The sequence below is a fragment of the Myotis lucifugus genome, unplaced genomic scaffold (genome assembly GCF_000147115.1).
Source record: "Myotis lucifugus unplaced genomic scaffold, Myoluc2.0 scaffold_0, whole genome shotgun sequence".
NCBI lineage: Eukaryota > Metazoa > Chordata > Mammalia > Chiroptera > Vespertilionidae > Myotis > Myotis lucifugus.
The window spans coordinates 47,343,026-47,360,393 of NW_005871048.1; the positions used below are offsets into that span (position 1 = coordinate 47,343,026).

Sequence of the window (17,368 nt, forward strand, 5' to 3'; positions counted from 1 at the left end):
TGAATACAGTAACTCATTAAATCCTCTATGAGATACAAGCTATTTTATTTTTCAATTATACTTTACATTCAATATTATTTTGTATTAGTTTTAGGTGTACAGTGTAGTGGTCATACAATCATATACTTTACAGTGTTACCTCTAATATTTCCAGTACCCACCTTGCACCATACATAATTATTACAATGTTATTGACTACATTCCCTATATTGGACTTTACATCCCGGTGACTATTCTGTTACTACTAATTTGTACTTCTTAATTCCTTCACCTCTTTCACCCAGTCCCCCAAAATCCCTTCCCCTCGATACATGCTGCTTTATGCCCAGTTCTTAGACGAGGAAACTAAGCAAAGAGACTTTAAGTCAGTGGCCCCAAGTCAGGAGGGAAGCCAGGATCAAAACTCCAGAGCTTGCTGGAATAGGATTAAAAAGCATAGTGTTTTGTTTTATTATTTGCTTTCAAATAACAATAAATCTAATTAACCAGCTTTTCCCTAGTGATATGATTTTTTAAAAATCTATAGCACGTTAAAGTCACTCACAGGGTTTTCAAAAGGGTGTGTTCTTAAAATGTTAAATTATAAGAAAAGATTATTTATTTTAAAATTATTTTCTTCTACTTCCTGAGCCAGCCCAGTATGCTTTTTCCTGACTTGTTTTGTTTGTTCTGTTGCCAGCAGAATAACAGAAAGATGATGATGTCATTTGACTTTCCCCCCTGCTGAGTGAATGAAAGAATAAAATAAAATAAACCTCCAATTCAGGAATTCCTTTATTGACACTTAAAAAAACACACCTAGTTTTCAATCATACATGTGATGTGTGTTACTAACAGAAACATTTAGAAAAAAATAATCATTTGTTTTGTCACCATCCAAAAGTGATAATGTTAATTAACATCCTTGCAGGGGTTCTTTGGTTTTGGTTTTAAGTCCTTATTTCATTGGGGATAAAAACTAGACATATTAATGTGGCTGATGATATTTGTGTACTTTTCGTATATAAAAGAATGTCTGGATGGAGGAACTCTAAAATGTTACTAGTGGTTATGGTTGGGGGTAGGACCTTTCTGGGTATCTTCTGTCCTCCAGATCCACTCTGCATGCTGTGCTGGGGCCTGGAGAACGACCAGGATGGACTATATCCATGGGCTTGATCTCCTGCCCTCTGGTTTCTGGTTGGGTTCAGCCAATGGAGAACCCTAGGAAGCTGGGGAGAGGGAGGAGGGTGGTGTTGGGGTATCAGTTCCCCTGACCCCTTACTTGAAGAATTGCCTTGTGATGGCCGAATCCCTCAACTGAAGGTCACAGCTCTTCTGCAGGGGGCTTCTCCATATGACTCTCTCCTGGGTTGTGCTAACTACCTTCCTTTGCCCTTTGAAGCCTCACTGTTTCTAACCCCAACACTATCCCTGATAATTTCCCTTTACCCTGAAGATGGTAGTGATCATTGCCCACGTAGTCTGCTGTCAACATTAGGGTCTAGGTCAGGGGTGGACAACCCCTGGCACGCGTGCCAAACATGGCACGCCAGTAACTTTTGCGGGCACGCGAAACCCTCTCTTATAATCTTCCATTTACAATTTTTTTCTTAATATCGACTTTTTTATTTTTCAGATAAATTCAGTGTAGGTGCATCTTAGATAAATAAATAATTTTACATAACAAGTTATCTTAAAGACCATAGACATGGATTGACAAGAGAGGGGAAGAGCAATTTCTATGCCTCTGCCTTAACTCTCCCTGCCTTCCTAGATCCGACCAGTGTTTTGGTTTCATCCACATATGCTTGTGAATCTTTGTTCTCAGTGATGAATTTTGTTAAGTCTCGTAATAGGAGTAGCCTGACGGATGAAAGTAGTAGCTCGTGCATATCTCTGAAGGTCACGAAATATAAACCTGATGTAAAATCTCTGTCATCAGTGATGCAGCAGCAAAAGTCCCACTGATAATATCAAATGGAGTCATAAAGTTTTCTGTCGGACTATCAGTGTACATGTATACATTAAAAAATAAATGTATTTTTCATCATCATATACTGTGTTTTTGTCGCTCGAATGAATTTTATTATTTCTTCAAGGTTCTTCACATACGTACAGCTTAAGAGCTATCAAGTAGGTGTAACATGTTCTCAAAAAATTAGGGTTGGCACGCAGAAGAATTTTGAGTCAGAGATTTTGCTGGTTTTGGCACGCACTCACAAAAAGGTTGCCCACCCCTGGTCCAGGTGCTCACTTAAAGAAATGCTGGTTGCTGTTAGTTATCTTTTGTTTAAGTGGATGTGCACTTACATCTTGTTTTTCTCTTAGATCCAAGAGTTGAAGACTGGTTCTTAATGTCATCACCTCTGCCACAAACCATCATCTTGGGACTCTATGTCTATTTTGTCACTTCTCTGGGACCAAAGCTCATGGAAAATCGAAAGCCCTTTGAACTCAAGAAAGCGATGATAACGTACAATTTTCTCATAGTACTCTTTTCTGTGTATATGTGTTATGAGGCAAGTGTCTTTAGTATTCCTAATGGGAAAATTTTGCCTGAGTCTTCCTGTTTATCTATCATTATGTTTCTTGTTGTGACTGTAAAACTCTTCGAGATTTAAGGAATTTTAGAATCTTAGCTCACTAGAGCAGGGATTTCCCCCCAAATTGTTACGTATAGACCAGGTATTAAACTCAATAGAGGATCTAAGTATAATTTACTCATAGGTAATGAGAAATATTAACAATGAGTCCAGGGTCTGGCACATAGTTAACCTTAATAGATAATTGTATGAATCCATAAATGTTAGTTTTAAGGCAACATACTTGGAGAAATTAAGTAACTTACTCAAAATAGCATAGCTGGTAAGTGCAGGACTGATATTTGAATCCAGGTCTAACAGCAGAGCTCATTCTGACTAATGAATTGTCATCCTCATGGTAGGAATATTTAGTTTCTACACGCTCTCATGAGTTATGATGGTGGATTGTTTGGGTTTGGTTTAGCTGAGCTTTGGGGGAATAGAGAACTTAGACTCACACAAAGCAGTAGGTAAGAGAGCCTGACCCTTAATTGTCAGTAAGAGAGGTGGGGATGTTTCAGAACCTAAAAGCAGACTCAGGGATTCACTTTCTCTCCCTCTGCTATTAACATGCCTCAGCTACCCTCACTGCTTTTCTGAGATTCCTTGCTTCCCCCTCTCCCCAATACTGGCTGGCTTCCTCATACTAGGACTCACAAGAGTCCAGCATGGCCCCTCTGGCCTCTCCTGATTCCCACCATGAATCCACCTGGTCGGGTCGCCCTCACTTTGTTCTGACTTCATCCCCATAGGCCCTTCAGAAATCTGGACTTACTTTGCTGTCTTCCATTTCTTCTACTTTCTTTCCAAAATTAACTCACAGGCCACCTTACTGTCCTTTCTGGAGCATGAGTAACTGAAAGGGAAGAACAGAGAAAATACAATATTATCAGAAAAGGATATAGCCTACTGTAGGACCGTGTTGAGAACTGACCTGGGAGCCAGGAGACCAGGGGCCAGTTAGTCCCAGTTATGCTACTAATTAGCTACCTGATTTTGAGCAAGTCACTTAACTTCTTTGAGCCTCAGGTCTCCCATTGTATAAAGTCAGCATTGAACCAATTGTCTCTCAGGTTCCTTTATGCTATGTCTGACTGTGTCATTGAATATACTATCCTTAAATATATTTCTTAGGAAATAATTCCGTTATAACCAGTTAATTTTGATTTCTATTTTGGCAATTACAACATAAGAGAAGGTTTGAAAATACCTGAATTTGAAAGTCTATCTCCCATTAGCCATTAATACTAGAGTTACTTATATGTCCATTTTGGTGTTTATTAACGGCTAAATATAAACTACCACTTTTTCTTCTTGACAGCCTGAAATATAGACACATATGTCAAAAGCTCCAGAGACTTTTAGAATGTTCTTAAACTTAATATCAGGAAAGCATTAAGTTCGACTCTTTGTTTAAACACAGACTTTTGCGGCTGAGCAGCCTGCCATCTCCGGAACACATCCAAATTCATGGTTTATTGGGTGGGGCATGATTGCATTTGGTCTACAGTAAACACCTCTAGCAGGGTGTTAGGGCAAATATGAGCAAGGTGAAAGGGATGTAGATCAGACTAAAGGAACCTACGTGCCTTATTTTTTAGTGATGGTTTGAATGTGTTAGTTGGCACCAGTCAGACACTAATAAAGAGAGACCAGCCAGGCCGTTGTGCTCAGTGGTTGAGTGTCGACCCATGAACCAGGAGGTCACGGGTTTGATTCCTGGTCAGGGCACATGCCAGGTTGTGGGCTCGATCCCCAGTAGGAGATGTGAAGGAGGCAGCCTATCGATGATTCTCTCTCATAATTGATGTTTCTATCTCTCTCTCTCCTGTCCTCTCTCTGAAATCAATAAAAACATATTTTTAAAAAGAGAGAGAGACCAATGAAGACCCTACAAAAGGCCAAGTCACACAGCTTCTTCTGTTCAGCGCAGTGCTTGTTTGGGGCAGGGAAAGGGGAGCATCAGTCATGCTAGTTTAAGTAAATGGATTTAGTGTGGTCCTTACATCAGTCAGAAGTTAAGTCTGAGCTCAGGAGAATATGAGGATGCTCACTGACAGATTTCGTAAAGCAGAATAAGTCATTTCTGTACCACATTCCCTGTTCCTTAGAGAAAATTTATTGACTGGCTTTTGTAAGATATTTTTTCTCACCTGTGAAATATGTCTTATACTTTTCTGAATCTTAATTTTCAAGATTTCATAACCTAGCAAGTTAACATTGTGATTAAATTATCTCACGGCATAAGCTAGGAGCTAGTTTTAGAAAAATATGGTGTATTTTTAAATATCACAGTCGAAATAGTTGTTCTTTCTCCTTTGTTTCTTTTCACCATTGAAATGTCATTCTGATAATGCCTCATAAACCTTTGCTTTTTTAGAAGTTAATTTATTGTAAAGTTGTCATTTTAGCTTTAATTGCTATTAAAAATAGAAATTTAAAGTGTACTTCAATGGCATAAAATGATATAACCATTATACTGAGAAAGAAGACATTCTTGGGAAGATGTTAGCATTTATGAGAACAGGGTATCAAAAAAGAGAAGTGGTCATATTTTCAGAGCTCTAAATTAATATAGGTATTAATTTAAAATTACAGTCCTTAGTTTTTCATTTTCAGATACTGTTTTAAAAGAAGACCTTCCCACCATCAGACTGAAAGAATGTCAATGTAATCTTTGAATTGCGGTTCAGACTTATCAACAGTAAGCTTTTTCTTCTCACCACTAGTAGAAGGTCACTTTGTGGGTGTGCTGGAATTAAGGCTTGCTAGTTTGCATTTTTAAGCTTGAGATTTTCCTTTCTTACTTGTCACGTGGATCCAAAGCCAAACTAATAAGTAAGTCTTGTATTTGGTCAACCTTAATTTTAAGAGCCATGGATTACCACTTCACATCACACCGACTCGCTAAGGTCAGGAAAAAAAGCAATGTATCTTATGAGTACATTGAGGAATTTTGGTTTGCTCATTTATTTTTTGACTATTTGGGACGTTTAGAAATCAGCAGAAAAGACTGAATTCAGGCCCATTTATTCCCTTTAGAATACACAAACATATGCACAGGCATATATAGATATACCTAATATGTACATATACTAGCATATACTTCCAGTACTTGATGTTTAAGCAAAAACACTCCCAGTGTTTTGTTCTCCACTATATATTAGAATAATTATCCCAAGAAATGGACATTTTAGTCCAAACCCAGTTTGTCTAAGTAAGATATGAGTTTATGGTTTTGAAAATTCTTACTGCTTTTATATCCAGTGAGTTCCTAGCTTGTAATTGTTCTTGCCCATCTTTCCCTCCACACTGGCTGCTGACTCAGCTGAGAATTTAACGAAGAAACAGTCAAAACTGCCTTTGTTATAGCTGTTGAGCACACATTTCCTTCTTTAAAATGCATGTGCTCTCTTGCAGTTTGTGATGTCTGGCTGGGGTACAGGTTATTCATTTCGATGTGAAATTGTTGACTATTCACGGTCACCAACAGCGTTGAGGGTAAGTTTCTCTTTGGAAAAACTTGTAACTCAAAATTAATGTTAAAACCTTTTGGACTCCATTTGTAACAATGTGAATTCAGAATGAGTAAGTGACTCAATTATTAGGGTATGTGTATTGAAAGAAAAGCTAAAATTTACCAGCTAGAAAGAATCAAAGTCAGGTATGTTATTTTCTGTAAAATTTAAAAGTAAATTCATATCTGGTTCCTCAAACAATTTTAAAAAGAATTATAATATCCAACAATTCCACTTCTGTGTATATATCTAAAAGAACTAAAAGCATGAACTAAAAAAGGTATTTGTACACCCATATTCATAGCAGCATTATTTACAGTAGCCAAAAAGTGGAGGCAACCCAAGTGTCTATTGGCAGATGAAAGGTTAAACAAAATGTGGTGTATGCATACAATGGACTATCATTCAGCCTTAACAAGGAAGGAAGTTCTGACACATGCTCCAACATTCACAAACCATAAGAACATTATGCTAAGTGAAATAATCTAGGCACAAAAGGACAAATACTGTATGATTCTCTTATATGAGGTACCTAGAGTGATATTCAGAGACAGAAAGTAAAATGGCCTTTGTCAGGGGCTGTGGGGGAGGGGAGATGGGGAGTTGTTTAATAGGTACATGGATGGGTACATCTATGCATTGATGGTGGTGATGGTTGCACAACAATGGGAATGTACTTAATGCTACTGAACTATACAGTTAAAAATAGTTAAGATGGTAAATTTTATATTATATGTATCTTGCCAAAATTAAAAAGAACTAAATTTTCCCCATGTAAAAATAAAACAAAATAAATTCATATTTATGTGTGTTTTTGCAGATGGCACGCACCTGCTGGCTTTATTACTTCTCCAAATTTATCGAGCTATTAGATACTGTGAGTATGTAGTCATTTCATTTGGTAAATGTTTGATCTTTTGATGAAAGCAATAAACTAGAGTTCTGTTATCCGATAACTTTGGTTATCTCTCTTCTTCAGGCAGACCTGCCTTTTCTTATCAGTAATATTAGAGAATGGATAGGATAAACTTATGTTTCAGTCATTTGCAAACTCCAAAAGGTGTTCTTATGTATCTACCACGTGTTTAAGATAAGCGTGTAACTGTCACATACACGACAAAACTGCATCTATATGTAGATGGATGACAGTTGTGATGGGAAGCAAGTTTAGGAATCAAAGAGCAGAGAACACTTTACCTTTGGTCCTTCTTACAAAAACCCTCTGTCATCCATACTCCGTTAAGAGGATAAATGCTTCAAAATTTATAAACTTACACAGTAATATTGTTGCCCTGGCATAGCAGTAATTTTGGAAATATCAAAACTACCTTCAGCTGCCCTCTGAGTCCTCTCTCTGCCTGGGAATAAGCTGAATTTGGGTGACTGGACCCTGGGAGAAGCAAGTGCCATAGACTAGGGTCCATAAGGAGAGAAGAAAGTCCTATGCCTTTGTTTCCAGAGTAGGAAAGCTGTGTAATTATTATGTCTTTGTGGCATGTGGGTCTTGGTTATCTGGAAACAGTCTTGGGCCTAAGTGTGTTCTCTCTTCAGAATATATAACAAATCTCAACATGCTTTTACCTTCTCAGGTGACTACACATCTTCTATAATAATAAAAGCATAATATGCTAATTAGACTAGACATCCGGAAGCTGGGGCTGTGAGAGAAGCCCAGGCCCGGGTGCTGGCAGCCGGGGGAAGGAAGGCCTACTCTTGCACGAATTTTGTGCATCGGGCCTCTAGTAATGTTATAACTGGAAAGGATTTTTGTGAGCATAGAATCACTCCTATTGTTCTCAAAAATTAGCATGCATTAGCATCACCTGGAGGATTTGTTAAACACACACAAGCCCCGTAGCCTGATCCCTAGAGTTTCTGATTCAATAGGTTTTGGGTGGAGCTCAAGAATTTGCATTTCTAGCAACTTCTCAGGTGATGTTATTACTGTTGGTCCAAGGTCCACACTTTGAGAACCCTTGCTTAGGCCAGTGATTGTCAACTCTCATGGTGTAGTCAACTTAATTGCATTAAAGAGCCAAAAGCCTGGGCCCCAACCTCAGAGACTTGGAGCTAGGTGGTCTACAGTAGATACCAGACATGGCTATTTTAAAAAAGCTTCTTGGACATTGTAACATGCAGCCAGGGTTGAGAACTATTGATATATTGAAGTCCAAAGCTCTCAGTCTGAAAATACTGAGGTTCAATGACTTACCCAAAGGAATGCTGCCACTGATTGGGCTAGGATCTCAGATTGTTGTCTTATGGCTTTTTCTGCACTATGCTGCCTTCTCTCATGTGCATAAGCAAATGCATTTGGCTTCATTGTTTCTGCTTTGCATGTTCTCAGGTCTGGCTTCATAAGGAAATGGTGGCTGCCTCTGTGTCCATCCTTAAACCACACTTTTTGAGATACTCCTACTAGTACTTTTGTTTCTGCTACTTTGTTTAGTCCTATATTTCAAAGTCTAATTCATTGTTGCTCTCCTGAATTTTGAGTATCTTTTTGGACATTTAATTCTGCTTTTGAATATTTTTTTTTTAAAAAAATTTCCCTTCAAATTCTTCCTATTCGATGCGTTTATTTGTAGAGTTTCTGCAAACCACTTGGGTACATTCAGTCTGGATGGTGCCTTCATTGCCCTTCTCATTTTTCCAAGGCAGCTTTGCTTTCTTTTCTGTCCTATTTCCCCAATTAACTCTTCAAGTGTTTTCCTCTTCATTTTTCTTTAATAATAACTTGCTAACTTTTGATTTATTGCAAGTCCTCTTCATTTGCTTTATCCATTACCTAAATTGGGAAAATGTGTTAGCAAGCAATGTAGAATAATTTCAGTCCTAAGGATTAAGATTCCATGCCATACATGTGGATTTTTTTGCCAATAACATTTTTCCCCCCATAATTTTTGGGCCATAGTGTTCATTTTATATCTTTGATTTTTCAAATCTGCATGCAATTTCTTTTTACCTTTTTATCGATTCTCCCATGACTAGGCATCACACCCAAGTTCCTTCATACTAATTGGCTTTTGAACTTGAAGAATCAGCTGCTTCCATGAGCATTCTATAAGTCGGTCCTTTCAAAGCAAATTGTGATGTGAAATAGTTTCACTTTGTCAATATTTTTATAACTCTAGATAAATTATTGCATGATTTTAAATGAACTTGATTTTCTTTAAATTATTTCAGATCTTTTTTGTTCTGCGTAAGAAAAATAGCCAAGTGACTTTTCTGCATGTCTTCCATCATACCATCATGCCATGGACCTGGTGGTTTGGAGTCAAATTTGCTGCAGGTAGCCAAGGGAGAGTTGGGATAATTTCTTATAAATAATAACATTTTTGTATGGTATAAACACAAAATCTATCCTTACGTGTGATTTAAGAGAAACTCAAAACATCAAAGAATCACTTTGATCAAACTTCTAACTCTCATTATTACTTGAAACCTAAATGTAGGACTCTTACCCAGATTCTTCTCCAACTCTCCATTCTTTAGAAAATGCGTTGACTTTGGGTACAGTCTCTACATATATTTTAGTTGTTTTGTTTGGATTTTACTATTTTCCCATAGAGTTCTATTAAATATCTTTTAAAAATAAACAATAAACAAAATGGTTTTATAGGATTGTAATTTGGTACCTATTTCCTTATATGTATCCAGAGAGTTAGAATGTTTATCTCAAGTTCCGTGTCTTCTTTGCCTTCAAATTTCTAATAACTGATACACACTGTAAACCCTAACCGCTCTGTAAAGATGTGTGATATTGCAGTTGTCCCAACTTCTTTAAGCATCCTGCCATATTAGAGGATGTTTTGTTACTGTTTTTCAAGTCAAGAATAGTTTAAATCGAAAGCTTGGCTACAGGCTCTTTTGTTTGGTTTGGGTTTTATGCTTCTGAACATCTAGAATTGAAAAAAACAGGAGGTTAAGTAATTTTACCTTATCATAAAGTTTTAAATAAGTGATATTCCCAATGACATATTCTTATCTTATTAGCAAACATTGTTTTATTTATGCTAGTTTCTTAAATTTAAGACGTCTTTAAATGGGCCTGTAACTCATGGTAAACTATGTTTTAGCGTTTCTGTGAAAGGCTCACCTCTATTAGGCATTCTGATTCTGCAAGACTTAAAAAAAAAAAAAAGCGGAACCACAACTGAGGAACTTTTGTTTGCGTTTTAGATTCTCTAGGCTTGGGGAGTCTAATCTAGGTCTTATGTCTCAGAGCATGAGAAGACGTTGATCAGTGGCACAAAAGAGGTGCTAGAACCTAGAGGAGCCAAGAGGGCATTGGGTTTTTCAGTACGTAAAGTAGCTCCTTGCCCAAATTGGCATTTATCTGTAGAGCATTTTTAAAAAGTAAATGTAGCTGTTCTTATACTGTATGTTAATGTAAAAATTTAACTTGCACTACAAGAGAGTCTCATCTGTGTCCATTTCACAGTAAAAGGTTAGCTGTATTATTTAATCTCCGTTACTTGACTTTCTTTTTTTTCTCGCACATGCATATTGTGCCTCTCAGTTCTTTCTACAGTGATATCATTGACATCTTTTTTGTCTTGGTGAAATATTGAAAAAGACCCAAATATCCACTAATTGAATGGTTATTTCTTATATGTATATAATTGTGAAATGCAAATAATATTGAGAGGCATCTTTTAAGCAGCTTGACTCCTAAATTATCAGAAATAGGTGACTATTCTGTTCTTAAAGTGTGCTAGAAAAGGTTCTTTTACACCCTTATAATTTATTTATTCAGATTTCTTTCAGGAGACCAGAATATTATAACAACACTGAAAAATAATAAAAATAGAAAAAAGATTGGAAAGCAATACCCCCAAATATAATTATTTAGAGTTATTGACACAAAAAGTGGTTTCTCTCTCCTTCTGTATCCTTCTCTGTATTTTATAATTTTTTTATATTGTATATCTGTTCATTCCATAATAGGAAAAATAAATTTTATTTGAAGAATGGAGTTGAGCACTTTTCTAATTTCTATCTTTGAATCCATTTCAAACAAACAATGCTTTCAATAATGAAAATTTAAACACATGATATACTTCAGTTTTTCATTGTTACCATGTTTATGGACCTCAAGCACTTTGTAGTGGGTTCGTTTTCCATTCCTTAACCCCCCTTCTGCTTTATGAAATGTAAATATTAGGAAATAATGTTTTTTTCCCTCTCATGTACCATGGATTGGCATTTCTGTTCAGATCTTCATGTGAACTCTAGTATACACATGTACACCTGATATCTATTCAGTAACAAGCATAGAATAAGAGCTGAGGTATTTCCAGAGATCTGGTTTGACATTGGCTTCCATCCCTCAAATGAAACTGCCCATTTCAAACTGTTCTTCCAAAATCTTGAGCATAATTGATCTTTATCTGGTGTTTAATTTCCTGTTGGCCTATTGTACAACTCTGGGATAATAGCAATCCAGCTTTTCTTTTGAATGTGATGAAAATATTTTCGTGACATGTTTCTATATTAATTATGCACAAATTCCCTTCTAGATAAATGGAGAATTATAATAATTAGCCAGGTGATTATTTTTCCCAAACCAAAGGAATAAAAGGTGATAGCACTAATTGTAATTCATCCTGAGATGTTTGCTTTTCAAAACTGTTATCACAAAGAAGAAAGCAAGCTTAGAAAATACTTCTTAGAGAAGCCTTCCAAAGAAGATAGGAAAAACATTACTACTTAACATGTGATTATTCTGTGAACAAACTCATTAAAATAACTTATTAGAAAATAATCATAAACTAGAGAAAATAAGCAAGTTTATTTTGATCAGTAATCCTTACTAAATACTCTCAGCTACACCAGTACTTTGTTAAATTCCTGTCCATGGGATCCTTGTTTTAGAACATTTAAATGTTGAAAGCGTCTGAATAGGAACATGGACATGCTTATACCAAAAAATGGGAGTAGTGTCTTAATGAGACTGGCTCTGCTGCAGTTGGTTATCAAGGGTACAGTAGATTTTTTGTGTGTTTATAATCGTGAGACACAAATAGAATTGAGAGGTATTTGGCTTATCCCTGTTAAGCAGCTTAACTCCCAAACTATCAGAAATAGACACCTATTCTATTTTTAAAATACCCCTAGAAAAGGTGTTTCCACACCACTATATTTAGTTAAGTTTCTTTTGGGAAAGAAGACTAATCCAAATGTGTATAATAAAAGTTGGGAGGCTGTTAATAAGCTCTATTAATTCAGTTTCTTCTGATTTGAAATGTGAGATAATTAAAGGATTAGCTAAAATTTTATTCAGGAAAGGAAAGTTTATGAAGGGACAGTATATCATAAATGAGGCATTGGAGGAATATTTAAGCTACTTAAAAATAATTATTTAAAATAGGTTATTTTAAGGGAGTACTTTAGCAGTGGTATATCTAGAATTGCTGCAATTATGAATGATTATTAAAAAGTAATTCGTTTCTACTATGCAACAATTTTTATTTTGCTTTAAACTTTCTGTAATTCCTAGTGTCTATGAATTTGGTCCTTCTTCTAACACAATCAGTCCAGATTTGTGAGGTTTTGTTTTATTTCTGGAAGTAAAGAATACTGCAATAAAGGAAATAGAATATCTTGGAGAAAAAATTAAATTTCAGGCCAACATTATTAGGCTGAATTAGGCTCTACATAAAGAATGCAGATTCTTCTAGAATGTGCCACTTTGGAAAGAGATGCTAGGGAAGAGTTTTGTTTTTTTCTCCCACTACCAACTATTCACCTGTTACCCCTCCCCCTGTACTACTGGTCCAGCCAAAGGCCATTGAAATGATCTTTGCTTACATTCCCACAGCATTCGTTGCTTCTATTCTAAATTAAATGTGATGAGTAGGAGCTGTGGGAAATTAGAAGATGAAAACCAAGATAGGATGGCACCATTCATAAAAATCAAATGAAAGCAGTAAACATAGGTGGTTTAACAATAAACGTTTATTTGTATTTTGGAAAAACAATAATTGATTAAAGCAAACTTAGCATAGCTTACTAGTAAAAGCCAAAGTTTTGTGGTACTAAAAATATTTAATGAAAATTGATTGTGGAAAAAGTGAATTTGATTTCATACAATGACACTTGCAAAAGTATTCTTAGTGGTTTTATTCATAATAACCCAAAATGGAAATAATCCAAATATCCTTTAGTAAGAGAATGGATACATTATTATGTATTCATGTAGTGTAATACTACATAGCAATAAAAAGGCAAACTACTAATATACACACCAACATGGATGAATATTAAAAATACACACCAACATGGATGAATATTAAAAACATGTTGATAATTCTATCTATATGAAGTTTAAAAGCAGGCAAAACTAATGGTTGATTATAGAAATCAGAATAAAGGTTCATTCTTTGAAAGGGGATATGGGAGCCTTACCTGGTGTCACAAATGTTTTATATCTTGAATTTGGTAATGTTTACTTGGGTCTATGCATATGTACACTTAAGATTCATATACTTTGTGTTAACCCTCACTAAAAATGAGCTTGATTACTATTATTTAGTAATATATCATGTTAACTTCAATTGTTAAAATAAAACCAAATCATAGGCCAATCTTAAGTCAAGATATAACAGAATAAGGGCACGCTAGTTTGTTTTCTAAGATTTGTATATTATATTTTACTAAATAAATGTATTATCCAGCTCCCTCTAATTTGATATCTGTTTAATAATAAGATTGATGTTTCACATAATGTGTGTTTTTCTTCCCACTAAAATTAAACAAATAAATGTAGTAAAATCTCAGTTCAGACAAAAATGTGTCTTATTTGAGGAAGAGTGCCCCCATTTGACAATAATTTTATTTTCCAGGTGGTTTGGGAACATTCCATGCCTTTCTAAATACAGCTGTCCATATAGTCATGTATTCCTACTACGGACTCTGTGCACTGGGACCAGCCTACCAGAAGTATTTGTGGTGGAAAAAATATCTAACATCATTACAGCTTGTGAGTAATTAATTATCTTTAAAACAATATATGAAACTAAACTAGAGTCATTTGTTTTCCCTGTGAATTAGGATATTAACTAAACAAAGAACAAAGTTTACAAAACAATAGGGATATGAAGTGTCTGGCCTCTATATGGTATCACATGATTATCCTTTCTAGCTTATCTAAACTGTTGTCAGGAACGTTATTGAAAACAAAGCATATTTGGTAATCAAGAGGCTTAGACAATTAAATCAAAATGTGTATCCATATACCATCTTTATACTATTTTGTGTATTTATATAAAATACATATTTATGATCACAGTAATCTCAAAGTTATGTGAACCTCAGTAGGCATAATATTAAATTAGAAATTTCATATTCTAGATCTAAATGATCTTGAGGGGGTATACCTTTGAGGGAATCATGAGCCTTCCTGTGTGCCGGCCTATCTAGTCCTCATGTTTCTAAGTCTATTCTCCTCCAACTAGGAAAAGTACTGTGAGGATTAAAGGTCTACAGTGGTGCTATAATACACACACACACACACACACACACACACACACACACAATTGACAGCACCCTAAATAACCAAACATAGGAAATGGTGAAATAAATTATTTTCATTTCTACATTGGAATATTACAAAGTTATGAAAATTATTTACAATTTCTCTTTAAGTGTTCCCCCCCCCGCCCCATAACAGACATTAGAGCACTGTCCTCAAGTAAGCAATGTTCAGAATTGCAGAGGTACTCAATTTAGAGCTAATAAGGCTTTCCAAACATTAATCCTAAAAATATATGGCATACAATTTTTTTGAAGAGTGACCATAGGTTGAGATGCTGATTGTTTTACATTTTATCTTCTGTTAAAAGAAAAATTCCATGATCCTCATGTTTCCAGATTTATAGTCTATAATAATGTAGTGTTATATTCTGCCAATAACACTAAAGAGAAAGTGTGAATTTAGGTGTAGATAGCCTGTTGAAATTCAGTTTCTATTAAAATCCTACAACTTGTTAAATGAAATTTGGCTTATTTATATAATGTGTTCTCCGAGGCAAGAGACTGATATTTTAGTCTGTAAGGATATTAAATCAATATCAGAGTATATCCTTGCAGAATTGTTTATTGTATTTTAAATTGGCAACACCCTAAATAACCAATCCTAAAAAAATAGTGCAATACATTATTTTAATTCCTACTTTGGAGTATTATGAAGTCATGAAAATTATTCACAATTACTTTTTTTAAGTATACTTTCTGATTTTAAAATAACATATGCTCATTGCAGAGAAGTAAGAACATCAAGGTAAGCAAAGAGAAAAAATATGTATAATTTCACCACTCAGGGAAAATCAGAGCTGATATTTTATTTTATTCTCATCTAGCTTTTCTCCACTATGCTTATATGTTTATACCTTTTGCATGATTTGTATTATACTGCATGCAATATTTTGTATTAGGCTTTTTTCACTTAACATACTCTTAAATGTTGTAAAGACTTTTTAGCAATGTGGTAAAATACTTACATAGAAAGAAGAATAGATTTTTGTTCATTATTATTCCATATGTATCAGTTATACACAATCGCATCTGCATAGAATGTGGAGGATATTGCTTAGGCTTCCTAAGGTTTCATTTCTTTCTCTGCAAAACGAGAGGAATAACTCTAGCTACTGCACAGAAAAGTCATAGAAATTTCTTAACATAATGCAAGGAAAGTTGATGATGATTATAAAAGAAACTATGTGAAAATCTTAACTGCAGTGATAACTGGCTGAATTGTTATTTATTTATATTTATAGATTTTCACTTTTCTAAAATTTCCACACAACGCATGTTGCCTTTTAGTAAGGGGAAAAATATATCCAAAAAATCTGGATATATTAAGGGTCCTTCTTAAGACTATGTAGAATGCTCTGGAACACAGAGTCTTTGGGCATCACTAAGAAGGTCCCTAAAACTGTCTCACTCCTCTCAGAGTCTCTGGCAAACAGTATATATTTTTATCTCTAACAGTAGAGGACAAATGGCAGATATGAGGAATCAGACATGCCTTGCACCTACAAAATTTGTGGGGCTCTAATTAGAATGTTTTTATTTCCCCAGAATTGAAATACCTAGTCTAACAACAAATTATTTGAAATTGAAACTATCTGAAATATTAGGCCATAAGGTAGTGGTCCCATGTGCATTTCATCAATCAAAGACTCACGTCAAAGACTTGCAGAACACTTGCCCTGTTGATTCTCTGAGTAGGAAAGCGCTGCTGCTTTGCCCAGCAACAGGCACATTTGCATAGGTCCTCTGGAGTTGTGCAGTTTGGTGAGACTGAATAGTGGTTCCAATTCCCATCTGGATTTTAACACTGTTCCACCCACTATCACTCCCCATGGAGGCTAGATTGAAAGATAAAATTCCCTATCCAACAGTAGCTTGGAGGTGGTTGGAGAGTGTTTAAACATAAGTAGCAAAGAATGCATTAAATAATTGCTCCATTATGAGTCTGCATATCTGAACAATATTTTTCATTCTTTCATCTGTTAGGTCCAGTTCATTATTGTCACCATCCACATAGGCCAATTCTTTTTCATGGAGGATTGCAAGTACCAGTTTCCAGTCTTTCTGTACATCATTATGAGTTATGGGTGCATCTTTCTGCTGCTCTTTCTCCATTTTTGGTACCGTGCTTACACCAAAGGTCAGAGGCTGCCCAAAACTGTGAAAAATGGAATCTGCAAAAACAAAGATCACTGAAATTCAAGTACAACATGAATCTATGAATGAGACTGATATCTTGTCTTCCTTGACAATCAAGAGATATTTCCATGTGCAGTGCATTTTGTATATTTTTCAAAAGCAAGAGCTTGTATTTTTATGATAAGTTATTGGGGTTTCTGATATTTGAGAGCCTAAACTCCCAGATAACAGAGTCTTCTGATAATTAGAGCCTAAAGCAGCCCGTTTTTCAGCTGCTTTTAAACCTCATCTAAAGGTTTTAGTTAATACATTTTGTTACACTAAAAGGATCATGTGAAACAGTACAGTACTTTTCAAAGGAGTTCAGTGTAAATGAGAAATATCACTAGATATTTTGAGTACAGACAGAGAGCCATGCTGTACAGTGGATTCCTTCTGCCAGGTCTGAAAACCTCTAACTGTGGGCTTTGGCGTTGTAGCTTGGTGACTATACTCAGAAGACATTATGTTTATTCTAGAGTTAAATTCCCATTCTAAAGAACTAACAAAATGAACATTAAGTGAATGTTGGGTAAGTTGTCATTTAAAATCACTAACAATAATTTTTAATGG

The 17,368-nt window shown here is 35.4% G+C and overlaps 1 protein-coding gene across 5 annotated transcripts in view; it reads left to right on the plus strand.

Moving 5' to 3' along the window:
- ELOVL7 (ELOVL fatty acid elongase 7) overlaps window positions 1-17,058 on the plus strand; it is an 81,273-nt gene extending 64,215 nt beyond the window's left edge. Inside the window, exons 1-7 of one of the 5 annotated variants that reach the window (XM_023751702.1) lie at window positions 2,325-2,455; window positions 5,184-5,268; window positions 5,985-6,065; window positions 6,903-6,959; window positions 9,269-9,374; window positions 13,930-14,066; window positions 16,604-17,058. In XM_023751702.1, the coding sequence (XP_023607470.1) occupies window positions 5,991-6,065; window positions 6,903-6,959; window positions 9,269-9,374; window positions 13,930-14,066; window positions 16,604-16,813 (585 nt within the window). In that variant the 5' untranslated portion in view covers window positions 2,325-2,455; window positions 5,184-5,268; window positions 5,985-5,990 and the 3' untranslated portion in view covers window positions 16,814-17,058. Of the gene's footprint in view, window positions 1-2,310; window positions 2,502-5,183; window positions 5,269-5,984; window positions 6,066-6,902; window positions 6,960-9,268; window positions 9,375-13,929; window positions 14,067-16,603 lie in introns of those variants that run through there. The other 4 variants (XM_014452603.2, XM_014452595.2, XM_023751695.1 and 1 more) reach the window with 4 other exon arrangements.
- Window positions 17,059-17,368: the final 310 nt, after the last annotated feature.